A 15,715-nucleotide genomic window follows, 5' to 3' on the forward strand; every position below is an offset into this window, starting at 1 on the left:
TCAATTTCTTTATTATAATAACGAACTACTATGGGATATAGTTGTGTGTTGACATCATTACTGCCATCTGTAGCACATGCAAAAAAGGTTTTTTGAAGTGTCTCCACAATAGTTTCAATTTTGTCTCTTGAGAGATTGTCAATTATTGCAGACGTTTTGGTTCTTGCACAACCATACTTTTTAGCAATTTCAGTGTCAGGAAACATTTTCCTGAATAAAGGTCCTGCATGGTCACTGACTGCTATTGGGACTTTATGTTCTATAATAAAATTTGTAAATAACGTTTCTGCATTTGTGACTTGGAGTTCCATTGGGGATTCTCTTTTTTCAAAAAAAGATAAAAGGTTAGAGTTGCTATTTTGTAGGTTTGCATTGCTCTCATGCTTTTTGGACTCGACATGCCTTTTACAGTCTTTAGTCTTTAGTAAGTGTCCCAAATGACACTGTAAACACTTGTGTACGTTTCCTCTTTTGTAGTTTCTTCAAATATGTAATGTTCACTCATGTACTTAATTGAAATTGTGGCTGCTGCTTAAAAAATTTGACTTAATTTTGATATAGATTTATAGTGTTTTTTGCTGTATAGTGTTTTTGAATCTACCAGACTCCGTTAAATAATTTTCCAGATGGCACAATATCTCATTTCGATTGTCTCTATTAATGTCTTCTTCATCGATTCCTAATAAGGTGTCTAAATCCATGTGTATATTTCCTGTAATAAAGTAAATAGATGTTCTCATCCTCTCTCTAGCCTCCTCATAGTTAGAACAATGTAAAAGGTAGTGTTCTACAGTTTCTGGCTCTCCACAGGAACAGTTTTTGTCTGATGATGGTATAATTTTGGATTTATAATCATTTAGATCACAATAACCTGTTCTCAAACTTATAGTAATTGAAAACGACCATTTGGATGGTAAATCTTTTGGTATTTTCTGACAAACTTTTTGATGATAGTTGTAATAATTTCTGCCACGTTGACTTGATTCCCATTGGTTCTGCCATTTTCTTAAAACACTTTCTCTTGCTGCACGTTTTATATCCTGCCTGGTTACTTCTGATGGTTCTTCTATTTTTTCAGCTTCTTTAGCTCCTTTTTTGGCCAGTGAATCAGCAATGTCATTTCCTTGGATATCAGCATGACCAGGTGTCCATTCAAAATTTAATGGAATTCCATTCATCTTTAATACTTTCATGTTTTTCTTAATTTCTCTTATGACTTTGATGTAATTCTCTGATTCCAGTTTAAAGTTAAAATTCCAATTGAGGTCTGACTATCTGAAAAAAGTGTAATCGAGTCTGTGTTTTGTCTGTTTTCTGATATCAAAAAGTGGTCAACAACAAGTTTAATGGCGATCAGTTCTCCGAGTAGTATTGATCCTTTCTTGGAAATGTTGGATACAGCTTTACTAATTTCAATTTGTGGTTGATTATTTGATGGAAAGATGACAGCACCTGCTCCTACAGGGCCAGGACTACCAAGACAGGACCCATCAGTAAATGCTATACATGAATTTGCTGGAAGATGACTTAGTTTTTCCATTATTATGTGTTTTCCAACATTTTTTTGGTCTGTTGATCTTGATTTGGAATTTCCAAGGTTTTTCCAATAATCTGGAGGAGATTTATATCTTTGTATCCCATTAAACTGAAATTCTGCTTCTATACCATTTACATCAACACCTGTACATACCTTCATGTCTTCTGCCTGAAGAATCATTTTTCCCACTGGAGATACATATTTTTCAGGGATGTCAATTGTTTTCCAATCATCCAGGATTTGTTTTATTGGAATGGAGATATCATACGAGTTAATTTTTGCAAGTGTACGAGTTGCAATGTCTTCTCTACGCAGATGTATTGGTAGGATTCCAGAAACTACTTCCAAAGTCTCTACACTTGATGTTGGGGTAACATTAAGGCATATAGCTAATCCCTTTCGTTGAATTTGTTCAGTTTGTCTGTTATATTGGTTTCACAGGTCTGCCAAACACTACTTGCATATTCTAAGGTGGAAAGGACAATACTTTGGTAAATTTGAAGTAGAAGTGGTCACGACCCCCGTGCAAAACACTTACATCTTGTTTGCAGTATGTGCAAAACACGCAACTTTCCTTTGTTGACTTTATAAGGCATGGGTATTCGATTGAATATTCAGCCATATATCGCTGTCCCTTGGCTTTCTTTTTAATTTTGGGGGCAGACGGCCCAGTCATTTTTATTTTGCAAAGGAGAAGAAGAGAAACGGGGAAAGCCACAACATGAAATGGTTCAAATGCGTGTTTGACTCTTCGGAAGTCAGTTAGTTACCAAACGATACTCGATAACTCCCGAGAAAATGGAACTGAAACTGGAGTTTTCTAAAAACCGGACCCTGCCGGAAAGGCAATGTAAAAAATCCGTGTTTTTCAAAAATTGAACGGCTGCGATTAGGAATCCGTAATTATTGGACTATTGACCGTAATAGCGTAGTTTTGATGACAAAATCGTAAAAATTACGGGAAAATCGTAATGGTTGGCATCTATGCATGAATTTACTGTAAATTTAGAAATTATTGCATGCATAGACTATTGGGATTGTTTAATCATTGCAATTCAGGAATAACAGTACTGTAGTTGAAGAGTTGCCACAGTCAATTGTAGATTTGACGGTGGCAACTTTTCAACTACAGTACTGTTATTCCAATTCTAATGCATTTCAAAAAGAAATAATACGATAAAAATTGGAAAAATGTCTGAATTTGACAAATAAATAAAATCCGCAAAACTTCATCATTTCATGAATGATTGTGGCGCCAAGACGTCATGGGTAAACGTGACGTCATACAAATGAAAACTTACAAACTGGAGGTTATTACGTTACCTGTACGCTTCAAATTCGGATAAGATAACATTAAATAGGCGAATTCGAGGTAGGTGTTGTTTTTTTTCAATTATATAGTAGTAATCGAACATTTGTTGATTCAATCATTTCAAAATGGTTGTCCCTCCTTAGTTACCTTAGTATGCCTGGTCAACTGTGGATTTGACGGCAGCTTTTAGCCAATGAAAATAATTGTTACATACAAATTGCATTAGATTTCAGATATGCTGCATACAATTAATGGTATCAGAATCTAAAGCAGGGTTTTCAAAAAACATTTGCGCCAGCCGGACATTTTATATCTGATCCCGATTTTAATCCCTTAAGACTTAGTCACAAAAGGCAATTATGGTAATCAGATGGCCATTCCAATGATAATGACATTAGATTAAAAAACGATTTTAAACTTTACTTTGATATGAAACTGTTAAATTGGCAGTGCATCATTCAAAGTGTGCACAGTGTGCTCATATCTGCCATAGACTCTTTAATTGTGCAAAATGACATGTCAGAAACTTTATTTTCGTTTTTAAAATCACGTTTTTCTAAAACCGGATGTTGACTTGACAATGGTAAAACATGGACCATAAATGGATACGTAAAATCCGTGTACGTTTACAAAGCATGACTGAGTGAAAAAGCTCTTTCCACTTTATTTCTTCAACAAAATACTTGAAATGAACGTTTAGATACAGGTATCAATGATAATTTTAGCATTTTGAAGAAATAAAGGATGCATAATTAAATTTCCCACCTTTGCACATGCGCACACGTGTTCTAGTTCATTCAACGTAGTTCTGACGATTTTTCATTTAAACCTTTTAAAATTTTTCATCAAATCATGTAGATAAACTAATTTCTTATAATTTTAATCTTTTGGACTAAATCAATGAGCTACAGACCGCTGAAATGTAAGAAAATAATTGTGAATAGACCGATCAATTTATACGATGTCCTGTACTGAACATAGTTTACCTGTCACCTGAACAGGTAGATATCACCTGTCCAACAACTAATTAGCTTTGATTAAAATTAGAAAGTATTGAAGTAGGGGTTGTTTTGATAGTAATTAATCATCATGTCACTTTTATGACCGGAAATGTGTGGATGTTAAAGGCAAAAGGTTAGGTCAAAAAGATCATGAATTATGTTAAAATGACCGAAAAAGCATTGAAAACTAAAATGTATATGACCGTTTCATGCTTTGCCCAGCCAGACTTTTACCGGACATTACACAAATGTTCGGAATATATGACCGTTTTTGAAGCCCTGATCTACATGTAAAGTGCATGTTTTTATTTTTGCAATGCCTACATTGTTGTGATTTTCCCAAAACTTATTTTGTGAGCGATTTATTTTTCGCAAATTTTGTGATTAGAAAATTAGATCTTTCCTTAGTTTAAAACTGCATCAACTTAATTAGAAAATCGTGAAATTAAATAGCTGCAAACTGAACAAGTAAGGGTAAAACTCGAAATAAAGTATCCCCTAAACAAAATGGTTAACAATAAAAAAATAAATCACATAAAAAATCTGAATTAACAGTGTATCCTAGTATCAATGTGACAGAATAGATTTTGTAAAATTGGGTGCTTTGCTGAAGTATTTTTGTAGAATTGACTTACACAGTGGCTGTTTAAGGGGATGATAAATATGTATATCCATTGGTCTATGTGGTAGTTTCTGTATGACTGTATGGTTGGCACCAGTGTATTTATTGGCCTTTTCTACAGACAGATGATTCCAGTCAGTCCAATAGACCCAGTCTTCAAATATTGTCATGGCAAACGGATGAGGGACTTTCCCCTGCAGAACAATATGTCTATTCTTTCCATCCAAATCGGAGAACCTGAAATGTAAGTCAATACTGTGAAAGTACTTTTATTTGTGGGGTACCAATTTTCGTGGTTTTCCTGGATGACTTTATCCACGAATTTAAGTGTCCAACGAAATAAAACAACCATTGTCCAAATCAAGACATCATGACATGGAAAGATCCCCATCGGTAGGTTTGACTATTGATGTGATCTCGAGAATATATTGAATAATGCCAAATCTGAGAATACTTTAAAAGCAGTCACTGAACTATAACAAAATGTAGGATTATACCCATTTAATCTTTAATAACCTTAATTTAGCAACTTTTGATCTTTTAATTCTTGTAAAAAATATTTTTGATTGATGAAACTCAGATTTCTCAGTGGCGGATCCAGCCATTTTAAAAAAGGGGGTCCCAACCCAGAGTAAAGGAGGGGTTCCAACTATATGCTCCCATTCAAATGCATTGATCGTCCAAAAAAAAGGGGGTTCCAACCCCGGAACCCCCCCCCCCCCCTTGGATCCGCCACTGTTTCTGGTATTAATATGCTAGTATGATAAAGTGTTCATTTTATATCCTTATAGTTCTCTACATATGGGAAATTATAATTTCACCCTGAGCTTGATTTTGATAAGAATTATTTGACAATTCAAGATACGTTTCTAGCATTTGTTTATGTTACTGTCTTCTTTAATTTAGGTGACATGTTTATGGCCTAATTAACACCTTTGATGGTCTTTAATCTGTTGATCACTTTATCATGAGTTAATTCCTAAAATCCACGAATTTAAAAACCCACGAACATGTTAAATTTTGCTCAAACCACGAAAATTGATACCCACGAATTGAAGTACTTTCACAGTATCTCAAATTCAAGGTTAACCAAAACTAAAATTTCAAATTTAACAGAAAAACTTGTTTAATCGATTCTCATGTTAGAATTAATATGGTTGTAAAATGAAGCAAACTGTACTTTCAAAGTAGGGACAAAAAGGTGGACTAACGAGACACATTGTTTTCTTCTGTACTTTGATCTGTAATGATTTACTTTGACTTGAATGGAGAGTTGTCTCATTGGTTTTTTATACCACATCTTCTTATATCTACTATATAAAGACTCATTCAATGTATTTTTTTTTTACAAATTGTCATTAAGACACTTTTGAAGACCTTGTATCACTGATCACTTTAATTGTTTATGGTTAATTTGTTTAAAAGCAATAACTCCTCTAATGATAAATCACCTAACATCCTTCCAGGACAAAATATTATAAATCCATTTATTACTCACTCTATAAAATCCAGATGTGCATCACCCCACCATAACCTATCAGTTTCATAATCAATAGCCAGAGCATTAGGCCAGCCTATCTTTTCTTTGATAATTCTGGTAGCATTAGACCCGTCCATACCAATACGGCCAATGTATGGCGATAAGTTCCAGTCAGTCCAATATAGATACCTACAAGAATACTAAAACTTTGGATTCACTTACATTACATTGCATTGTACATTTGTTGAGAAAACATAAAATCATAATGTAATAAATTGGTAAAATTATAAAGTTTAGATTGCTGATTCATGCATGATAGCTTTAAATTCTAAAACATGACAATTTAGTTTAGATTAGTATTTCTATCTGTCAGTAGACTGTTGCATTCCATTAAATAGTGATATTCATCCCTGATTGCAACTCTGCACAATGCACATTTTCTCTGTTCTTGTGGCATATTTTGCTAGCTATCATTTTTCGATTGGTAGCTTATGATTTTTGTGCTGAACCTGAATGATCAGACAATGTTCATTTTCTGAGAACTTACATGTACAATTCCAAAAACCTGAAAATAAGTAATCACAACAAGAATGTGTCCAAGTTCACGAATGCCCCACTCGCACTATCCTTTTCCATGTTCCATGGACCGTGAAATTGGGTAATTATCTAATTTGGCATTAAAATTAGAAAGATCATATCATAAGCAACAAGTGTACTAAGTTTTAAGTTGATTGGACTTCAGCTTCATCAAAAACTACCTTGACCAAAAACTTTAACCTGAAACTCCCACTTTCATTTTCTATGTTCAGTGGACCGTGAAATTGGGGTTAAAAGTCTAATTTGGCTTAAAAATTAGAAATATCCTCTCATAAGGAACAAGTGTACTAAGTTTCAAGTTGATTGGACTTCAGCTTCATCAAAAACTACCTTGACCAAAAACTTTAACCTGGATGGACGAACGGAACCACAGACAGACGGACGGACGAACGGAGCCACAGACCAGAAAACATAATGCCCCTCTACTATCATAGGTGGGGCATAAAAAAAGTACATGTATGGTACCTACCCATTTCTAGGATCAGCCACCAAAGCTCTGGGACTTTTCATAAAACTGCCTTTCATTAAGGTCAGCTGACTAGTACCGTTCAATTCTACTACAAACATAGAGGACTTACGACTGTCTACCCAGTATACTTTCCTGTAAATATAAAGATGGTAAGATTACTAAACAATGCTGTTTTAAAAAGAGACATATTTTGTCGAAATGCGCATCTGGTGCAACAAAATTGGTATCGTTGATTTTATTACTACCACTGGGTCGATGCCTCTGCTGGTGGACTATTAGTCCCCGAGGGTATCACCAGCCCAGTAGCCAGTACTTCGGTACTGGCATGAAAATACGGATTTTTTTGTGTTATTTAAATTTGGTGTTACAAAATATTCGAAATTATTATAAATTCAGGAATGTATCTCCCTCATGCAAAGCTCTGATTCCTTTCACGAATTTGACTATACTTTTTGGACCTTTTGGATTATAGCTCTTCATCTTTTATATCAGCTTTGGATTTCAAATATTTTCGCCACGAGCATCACTGAAGAGACATATTTTGTCGAAATGCGCATCTGGTGCAACAAAATTGGTATCGTTGATTTTATTACTACCACTGGGTCGATGCCTCTGCTGGTGGACTATTAGTCCCCGAGGGTATCACCAGCCCAGTAGCCAGTACTTCGGTACTGGCATGAAAATACGGATTTTTTTGTGTTATTTAAATTTGGTGTTACAAAATATTCGAAATTATTATAAATTCAGGAATGTATCTCCCTCATGCAAAGCTCTGATTCCTTTCACGAATTTGACTATACTTTTTGGACCTTTTGGATTATAGCTCTTCATCTTTTATATCAGCTTTGGATTTCAAATATTTTCGCCACGAGCATCACTGAAGAGACATATTTTGTCGAAATGCGCATCTGGTGCAACAAAATTGGTATCGTTGATTTTATTACTACCACTGGGTCGATGCCTCTGCTGGTGGACTATTAGTCCCCGAGGGTATCACCAGCCCAGTAGCCAGTACTTCGGTACTGGCATGAAAATACGGATTTTTTTGTGTTATTTAAATTTGGTGTTACAAAATATTCGAAATTATTATAAATTCAGGAATGTATCTCCCTCATGCAAAGCTCTGATTCCTTTCACGAATTTGACTATACTTTTTGGACCTTTTGGATTATAGCTCTTCATCTTTTATATCAGCTTTGGATTTCAAATATTTTCGCCACGAGCATCACTGAAGAGACATATTTTGTCGAAATGCGCATCTGGTGCAACAAAATTGGTATCGTTGATTTTATTACTACCACTGGGTCGATGCCTCTGCTGGTGGACTATTAGTCCCCGAGGGTATCACCAGCCCAGTAGCCAGTACTTCGGTACTGGCATGAAAATACGGATTTTTTTGTGTTATTTAAATTTGGTGTTACAAAATATTCGAAATTATTATAAATTCAGGAATGTATCTCCCTCATGCAAAGCTCTGATTCCTTTCACGAATTTGACTATACTTTTTGGACCTTTTGGATTATAGCTCTTCATCTTTTATATCAGCTTTGGATTTCAAATATTTTCGCCACGAGCATCACTGAAGAGACATATTTTGTCAAATGCGCATCTGGTGCAACAAAATTGGTATCGTTGATTTTATTAAGAAATGGGAAGCTGTGGACATCTGTCTAAATCATGAATCAAAAATTTAGCGACATGTATACTTTTTTATAATGCACTCTTTCTTATACAGATCAAATTTAAGTAAAAAAGAAAATCTTTTTTAACATCTAATTATAAATCACCAAGACACTTTATTTTACAATATCAAACTGCTTCTGAATATGCATGAATAATCTGCTGAAAGCTAGCAACAATCAATTTATTGGCATATTCAAAGGATTGAAAAAACTATCCATCTGGTGTCAGAGTCATTTAGGCAAATTGGTGCATACAATTTCAATATATTCCTTATAAACATTGCAGAAGGGACAAAACCAGCTCCCACTTGTTCCTAACACACCAAAAAAAAAATTAAAATAGAAAAAAAGTAGCCAATATTTTTGTCAAAATAAGGTCGTCTAATTCCTTATTCCCAGAAGCACTCTCCTTTCTCTAACATTTCTCTAACATTAATTCTTAGATCCATGCCTTCTGAATTTCTACATACCTTCCCACCCAGTCCAGTGCCATCCCTTCAGCTCCCATCAAGCCATGCCTGACGATCATCTCCTCTCCGGAACCATTCAGAAAGATCCTGAACATTCTTTTCTTCTTAATGTCAATAAAGTACAGCCTGTCCTCTATGTAGTCATAATCCAGTGCCACGACACTATCATATCCCTGGGTTAATCTATGGTACTGTGATCCATCCGTTGATATCTCTCGTATGTAATACTTGTTAGTGAAAATCAACCATGGTGTTATATCTATTGGAGTTCAAATATAGCAATGTTCTTTTACTATAAACATGATAAATATCATACAACCTGATAATCAATATTTGTAGCTTTGTGAATATGATTAAAAATAAACTAGAGGCTCTAAAGAGCTTGTGTCGCGCACCTTGGTCTATGTGAATATTAAACAAAGGAAGCAGATGGATCCATGACAAATTTGTGTTTTGGTGATAGTGATGTTTTTGTACATCTTACTTTACTGAACATTCTTGCTGCTTACAATTATCTCAATCTATAATGAACTTGGCCCAGTAGTTTCATTGGAAAATGTTAGTAAAAATTTACAAATTTTATGAAAATTGTTAAAAATTTACTATATAGGACAATAACTCCTTAGGGGGTCAATTGACCATTTTGGTCATGTTTGACTTTATTTTAGGTCTTACTTTGCTTAACATTATTGCTGTTTACAGTTTATCTCTATCTATAAAAATATTCAAGATAATAACAAAAAACGGCAAAATTTCCTAAAAATTACCAATTCAGGTGCAGCAACCCAACAACAGGTCGTCCAATTCATCTGAAAATTTCAGGGCAGATAGATCTTGACCTGATTAACAATTTAACCCTTTGTCAGATTTGCTCTAAATGCTTTGGTTTTTGAGTTATAAGCCAAAAACTGCATTTTACCCCTATGTTCTATTTTTAGCCATGGCGGCCCTTCGGGCCAGGAGAGCTAAAAATTAACTCTTTTTCTTTCGCAATTTTTTTTCACACACTTTTCTAAAATCATACTTAAAGTTTAATATTGGAGCATTTTTACTATTTTAAACACAGAATGAAACCCTCTGATATGATTCAACTTAACATTACATAATTCAGTAGAATGTAATCATTTATGATTTCAATTGCAACTATATGTTGAAAGAATATATACAACTTACTATCCACCTTTTTACAATGTCTTTCATCGTGAGTTCTCTCGTAGCCATCGTTACATTTACAAACATAACTACCATGGGTATTGATACATTTCTGGCTGCATGCTCCAGCTATCTCATTACATTCATTTAAATCTGAATGGAAATAAAGTGTAAAATCAAATACTTAATCAACTATTAAGTGATTTCTCAATATTCCATATCATCATACATTTTAATCTTATTTTTGAAAATGTGTGTTATGATATCAATGTTATGATGCCAAGTTTGTTGTACACCAAAAAGGTAAATAATTGCACAATTGCAAAGCAAATTGAAACAAGAATGTGTCCATAGTACACAGATGCCCCACTCGCATTATCATTTTCTATGTTCAGTAGACCGTGAAATTGGGGTCAAAACTCTAATTTGGCAATTAAATTAGAAAGATCATATCATAGGGAACATGTGTACTAAGTTTGAAGTTGATTGGACTTCAACTTCATCAAAAACTACGAACGGACGGACAGACAGATGAACGGACACACAGACCAGAAAACATAATGCCCCTCTACTATCATAGGTGGGGCATAAAAAAAACCTGCTACTTTCAAATTCTCAATAAAAATAAATGAAAGAGATTTTGTTACTATTCAAAAAGTTTCTAAAAACTTTTCTAAATCAATTAACAACAAACACATCTTGCTTTTTACAGTCTATCCAAATCACTTTTGCAAAGCATTTCTCTCAACCCCGTGCTAGGGACCGTCTTAAACTTGTTGTGAGGTGAGATTTGTTTTGCTTCGTGTTAAAGGCCACAATGTGATTTTGAAATAAAGAACAGCAATAAAATCACTGTTCCTTTGCTTTTTATATGTTTTATATGTGCATGTACTAATTTTGTGTCATGAATGGATACGTACCCTGTATTCTTTATTTTTCTATTACATATTTGAATGTGCAATTACTCATCAACAATGAAATAAGGCCATTATGTGTTGTACATGTACGTTACAAATTAAAAAATATGTAAATAACCTTTCTATATATACATATTTTTTCTTAACTGCATAGTATACCTTCACAATTTTTCTTGTCCTTCATAAGTTTATATCCAGGGTTACACTGACATTCAAAACCAGTGGGCGTATCCGCACACTTCTGTTGACAACCATGGAAGGGACTATTACACTCGTTTATATCTGAAATACACACAAAAAATACACAATCATGGAAGGGACTATTACACTCGTTTATATCTGAAATACACACAAAAAAATACAAAATCATGGAAGGGACTATTACACTCGTTTATATCTGAAATACACACAAAAAAATACACAATCATGGAAGGGACTATTACACTCGTTTATATCTGAAATACACACAAAAAATACACAATCATGGAAGGGACTATTACACTCGTTTATATCTGAAATACACACAAAAAATACACAATCATGGAAGGGACTATTACACTCGTTTATATCTGAAATACACACAAAAAAATACACAATCATGGAAGGGACTATTACATTCGTTTATATCTGAAATACACACAAAAAATACACAACCATGAAAAGGAGAGAATCTTAGAGATTGAGATAAAATCTTGAAAGTGTTTCCTCCCAGAACTTTGATTTCTTTAAAAGAGTATCAATTTCAACCAAGGACATGATAATAACAAAAAAAATAACATTGCAAACAGGTTTTGCATATGAGATTATGATATTCAAATCCTGCATAAACTAAAAAAAAACCAAACCTTTCCAGTGTATGCTATTTTATACAAGTTACTCGTTTAGAGTTGAACATCAGAGATGCAACTTTTTTCAGAAATATACTATATTTCTAAAACGTTGATTTATCAATTGGTGTCTAAATTTGATTTGAATAAAATTAAGAATGGAAAAATAAAAATTTCTAGAATTTATAACGCTGTGGTTATTACAAAAAGGAAGGGAGATAACTCACTACAATGTCTCTCATCCGATTTATCATCACAGTCTGGTTCCCTGTTACACACCAGGGTTTTGTTGATACATCCACCAGACCCGCAGTGGAACTCATCTCCTGGACACAGTGGCTTAAGGGAGGCTGCAAAATAAAAATAACTAAATATGTATATATTCATGTAAAATTAAAAACAAATTTTTGGTTCATTGATAATTTAAATTCATGACATGGAAATGTTTCTCAATAATACATTTAATGGCTTAAAAAAACATAAGCAAAATCAAATAGTCATGTTCATCGCACGATAATTATATATATCTAAAGCCTTCTTAATCAAACAAATGTATTGAAAAAGATTGTATCAAATAAGAGATCACCTTAAATGAGTATTGGAAATTACAAAGTCTTGTAAAAGGAAATGGAAATTAATGTTTATAAAATGTGAAACTGAAAATTATCTGAAGAATTGGGCTTAGGTAGGATTTTTCATCTCATTTTATATACTATACTTATTCCTGCCAAAAAAGTACTGAAGCTAAATTGACCTATATAACTTACAGCATCGCTCATGTTTTTCATCAGAGCCATCACCACAATCAGGAAATCCATCACACACATTCTGTGAGTAAATACACTGCTTGTTGTCACATGTGTACCTTCCTTTACCACACTGCGGATACTCTAAAATATAAATATTTAGTTACATTTGTCATGGCATGACCTTCGTAATTATTTAAGTCTAAAATAAATACTGTAAATTTAAAAAATGTGGTGAAGCTTTTATTAATGTTAAAAATGCTAAAATATCAGGAATGCAATAATAAAAACTTGCATTCTAATTTCTTTATTTTAGTAGGTGAGTTTTCCTTGTCATGTTGCCTGACATTGGTAAATGGCATAAATCAGATCTTGGATATCTGCCACTAGCTAGGGTTTCGCAATAAAATTGCACACATTTATTTCAGAATTTACATCTGTACCTAAAAACATAATAAATCGTATTCATCAATTTATTGTTTAACATTGTATTTTTGTGTCTGAATGTGAACATGTATCAATTTACCTTTTTTGTATTCTCTACAAAAAAGCTTGAAAAAATATTGGATTCTTGGTGTATTATACGATAAATATTTACCACAGTTTTTCTTCTCATCTGAGCCATCCCCACAGTCGTTGTCATGGTCACAAGCAAAGGATTGTGGGATACATATACCATTGTCACACCTGTACTGATCAGGACGACATGTGCGTATTGGACAGTTTTGAAGTTCGTCTTCTCCCTCATGACAATTCTTGACGCCATCACAAATCAACCTCCTGTCTATACAAGCATATCTTCCGATTTTCTTGTTAGACTTGCATGTAAATGTAGTCTTTGGACATCGTCTTTTGCCTGATATAAAAACAGCTTTCAGAGTAGTGAAGAAATTGGATAATAACAAGAATGTGTTCATAGTACACAGATGCTCCATACGCACTATCATTTTCTATGCTCAATGGAATGTGAAAACATACCTGCCAACTTTTGAAAGTGTCCATGGGGGTTTTAGTGCGCGACAACAATTTCAAAGGTTACAATTCTTTGTAACGTATTTTGCGTGTGCTGTTTTGTGGTCTTGAAAAAGTGTCATATTTGTATGATTAGCTTTCAAGCCTTTGTATTAAGTGTATTTGCATGATTCTAGTTATTATATCAGTAGAAAAGATGAACATGTAGCTATAAGCCCAGGCTTTATTTTCATGTGTAAGGATATTACATGATTGTTGACTTTTCCAATCTAAAATTATACACAAAGAAGGAGTCGACCTGAATCTAGTTGGGAACAACACCTAGGGTAACCCCTCAGTGTAAGGACATTAAAACCCACTTTTTAAGTACAAATGGGCACATATTCATACTATTTGAAACAAGAGGCTGTCACAATGACAGCAAACCGGATTTATTAACATTTACATGTATTTGTCTCCTGGCAATATCACAAGAACCATAACTGATGAACAGTGAAAGTGAAAATCGTCAATATCAAATTTGACCTGCATTTTATCATCAGTATCAACATATTAAAATTTGAAAGAGCTTAGGTTGAATGATTCATGAGTAAATGCAACAACATGAATGGAAACGCCATTTTTTGATCTTTCAAGAACCATAACTCCTGAACGGTAAAAGTCAAAATCAACATTATTGAACTTGACCTCCATTTTGTCATCAGTAACAACATATTAAAATTTGAAAAGCTTTGATTGAACAGTTCATGAGTAACAACATATTAAAATTTGAAAAGCTTTGATTGAACAGTTCATGAGTAAATGCACGGACACGACTGGAAACGCCATTTTTCAATCTTTCAAGAACCAGAACTCCTGAACGGTAAAAGTCAAAATCGTCATTCTTGAACTTGACCTCCATTTTGTCATCAGTAACAACATATTAAAATTTGAGACGCTTTGATTGAACAGTTCATGCGTAAATGCACAGACACGACTGGAAACGCCATTTTTCAATCTTTCAAGAACCATAACTCCTGAACGGTATAAGTCAAAATCGTCAGTCTTGAATTTGACCTCCATTTTGTCATCAGTAACAACATATCAAAATTTGAGAAGCTTTGATTGAACAGTTCATGCGTAAATGCACGGACACGACTGGAAACGCCATTTTTCAATCTTTCAAGAACCATAACTCCTTAACGGTAAAAGTAAAAAATTGTCATTCTTGAACTAGACCTTCATTTTGTTGTCAGTAACAACATATTAAAATTTTAAAAGCTTTGGATGCACGGTTCATGAGAAAATGCACAGACAACATTTGGTGCCGCCCGACTGCCGTACATCCCCAAATCAATAACAGACATTTTTGTCACAAAAATCCGGTTAAAAATCTTTTCCCAAAGAACTATTCATCTTATGATCTATCTAGTATTATATGGTCAACACATGTACATGAATTTTGAAGTGTTCTTGGAATTTAACAAAGTCTAAATTTTTCTATTTTATTTTTTACAATAGTTAAATGACCCCTCGTCTTAGGGACAGTCCCTCATATAAGGGATACCCCTCATTTTTGGGGGGGCAGTGATATTGTTTGCTTTTTTTAAAACTACCTCTACCCTTTTTTATTGGGAAAGTATGCGGCATTTTTACCAAATTGGGAAAATCATAATAAACTGGAACTTTAATTTGCAGACTAAAACCTCATTTGAAATAAGACCCCTTATTGTCAGTAAAGATACATAAATGGACCCTCAAATCTGCACATATAGTCATTTTAGGCATGAACAATTATTAAATGAGTGTTTTTCAGTTTGTATTCATGCACAATTACTACTGAGACTGCACTGTTTGGGATAAAGGTGGTTTTTTGGGAATAATTTTAAGCCATTTTTTTTTGTCAAATTGGAATTCTTCTCCAAGATAAAAAGCCTTTATTCTCCAGTAAG

General features: G+C 33.9%; 1 protein-coding gene across 1 annotated transcript in view; it reads right to left on the bottom strand.

The window, feature by feature from the left end:
• Positions 1-15,715, bottom strand: part of LOC143058840 (low-density lipoprotein receptor-related protein 2-like) — a 112,196-nt gene that overhangs the window by 39,832 nt on the left and 56,649 nt on the right. The window contains exons 49-57 of the mRNA XM_076232317.1: positions 13,411-13,668; positions 12,834-12,956; positions 12,294-12,416; positions 11,399-11,521; positions 10,344-10,475; positions 9,171-9,429; positions 7,019-7,150; positions 5,971-6,141; positions 4,486-4,709 (exon numbers count right to left, since the gene is read on the bottom strand). Coding sequence (XP_076088432.1) covers positions 4,486-4,709; positions 5,971-6,141; positions 7,019-7,150; positions 9,171-9,429; positions 10,344-10,475; positions 11,399-11,521; positions 12,294-12,416; positions 12,834-12,956; positions 13,411-13,668 — 1,545 coding nt within the window. The remainder of the gene's footprint in view (positions 1-4,485; positions 4,710-5,970; positions 6,142-7,018; positions 7,151-9,170; positions 9,430-10,343; positions 10,476-11,398; positions 11,522-12,293; positions 12,417-12,833; positions 12,957-13,410; positions 13,669-15,715) is intronic.

Source organism: Mytilus galloprovincialis, chromosome 14 (assembly GCF_965363235.1).
Source record: "Mytilus galloprovincialis chromosome 14, xbMytGall1.hap1.1, whole genome shotgun sequence".
NCBI classification, from domain to species: domain Eukaryota; kingdom Metazoa; phylum Mollusca; class Bivalvia; order Mytilida; family Mytilidae; genus Mytilus; species Mytilus galloprovincialis.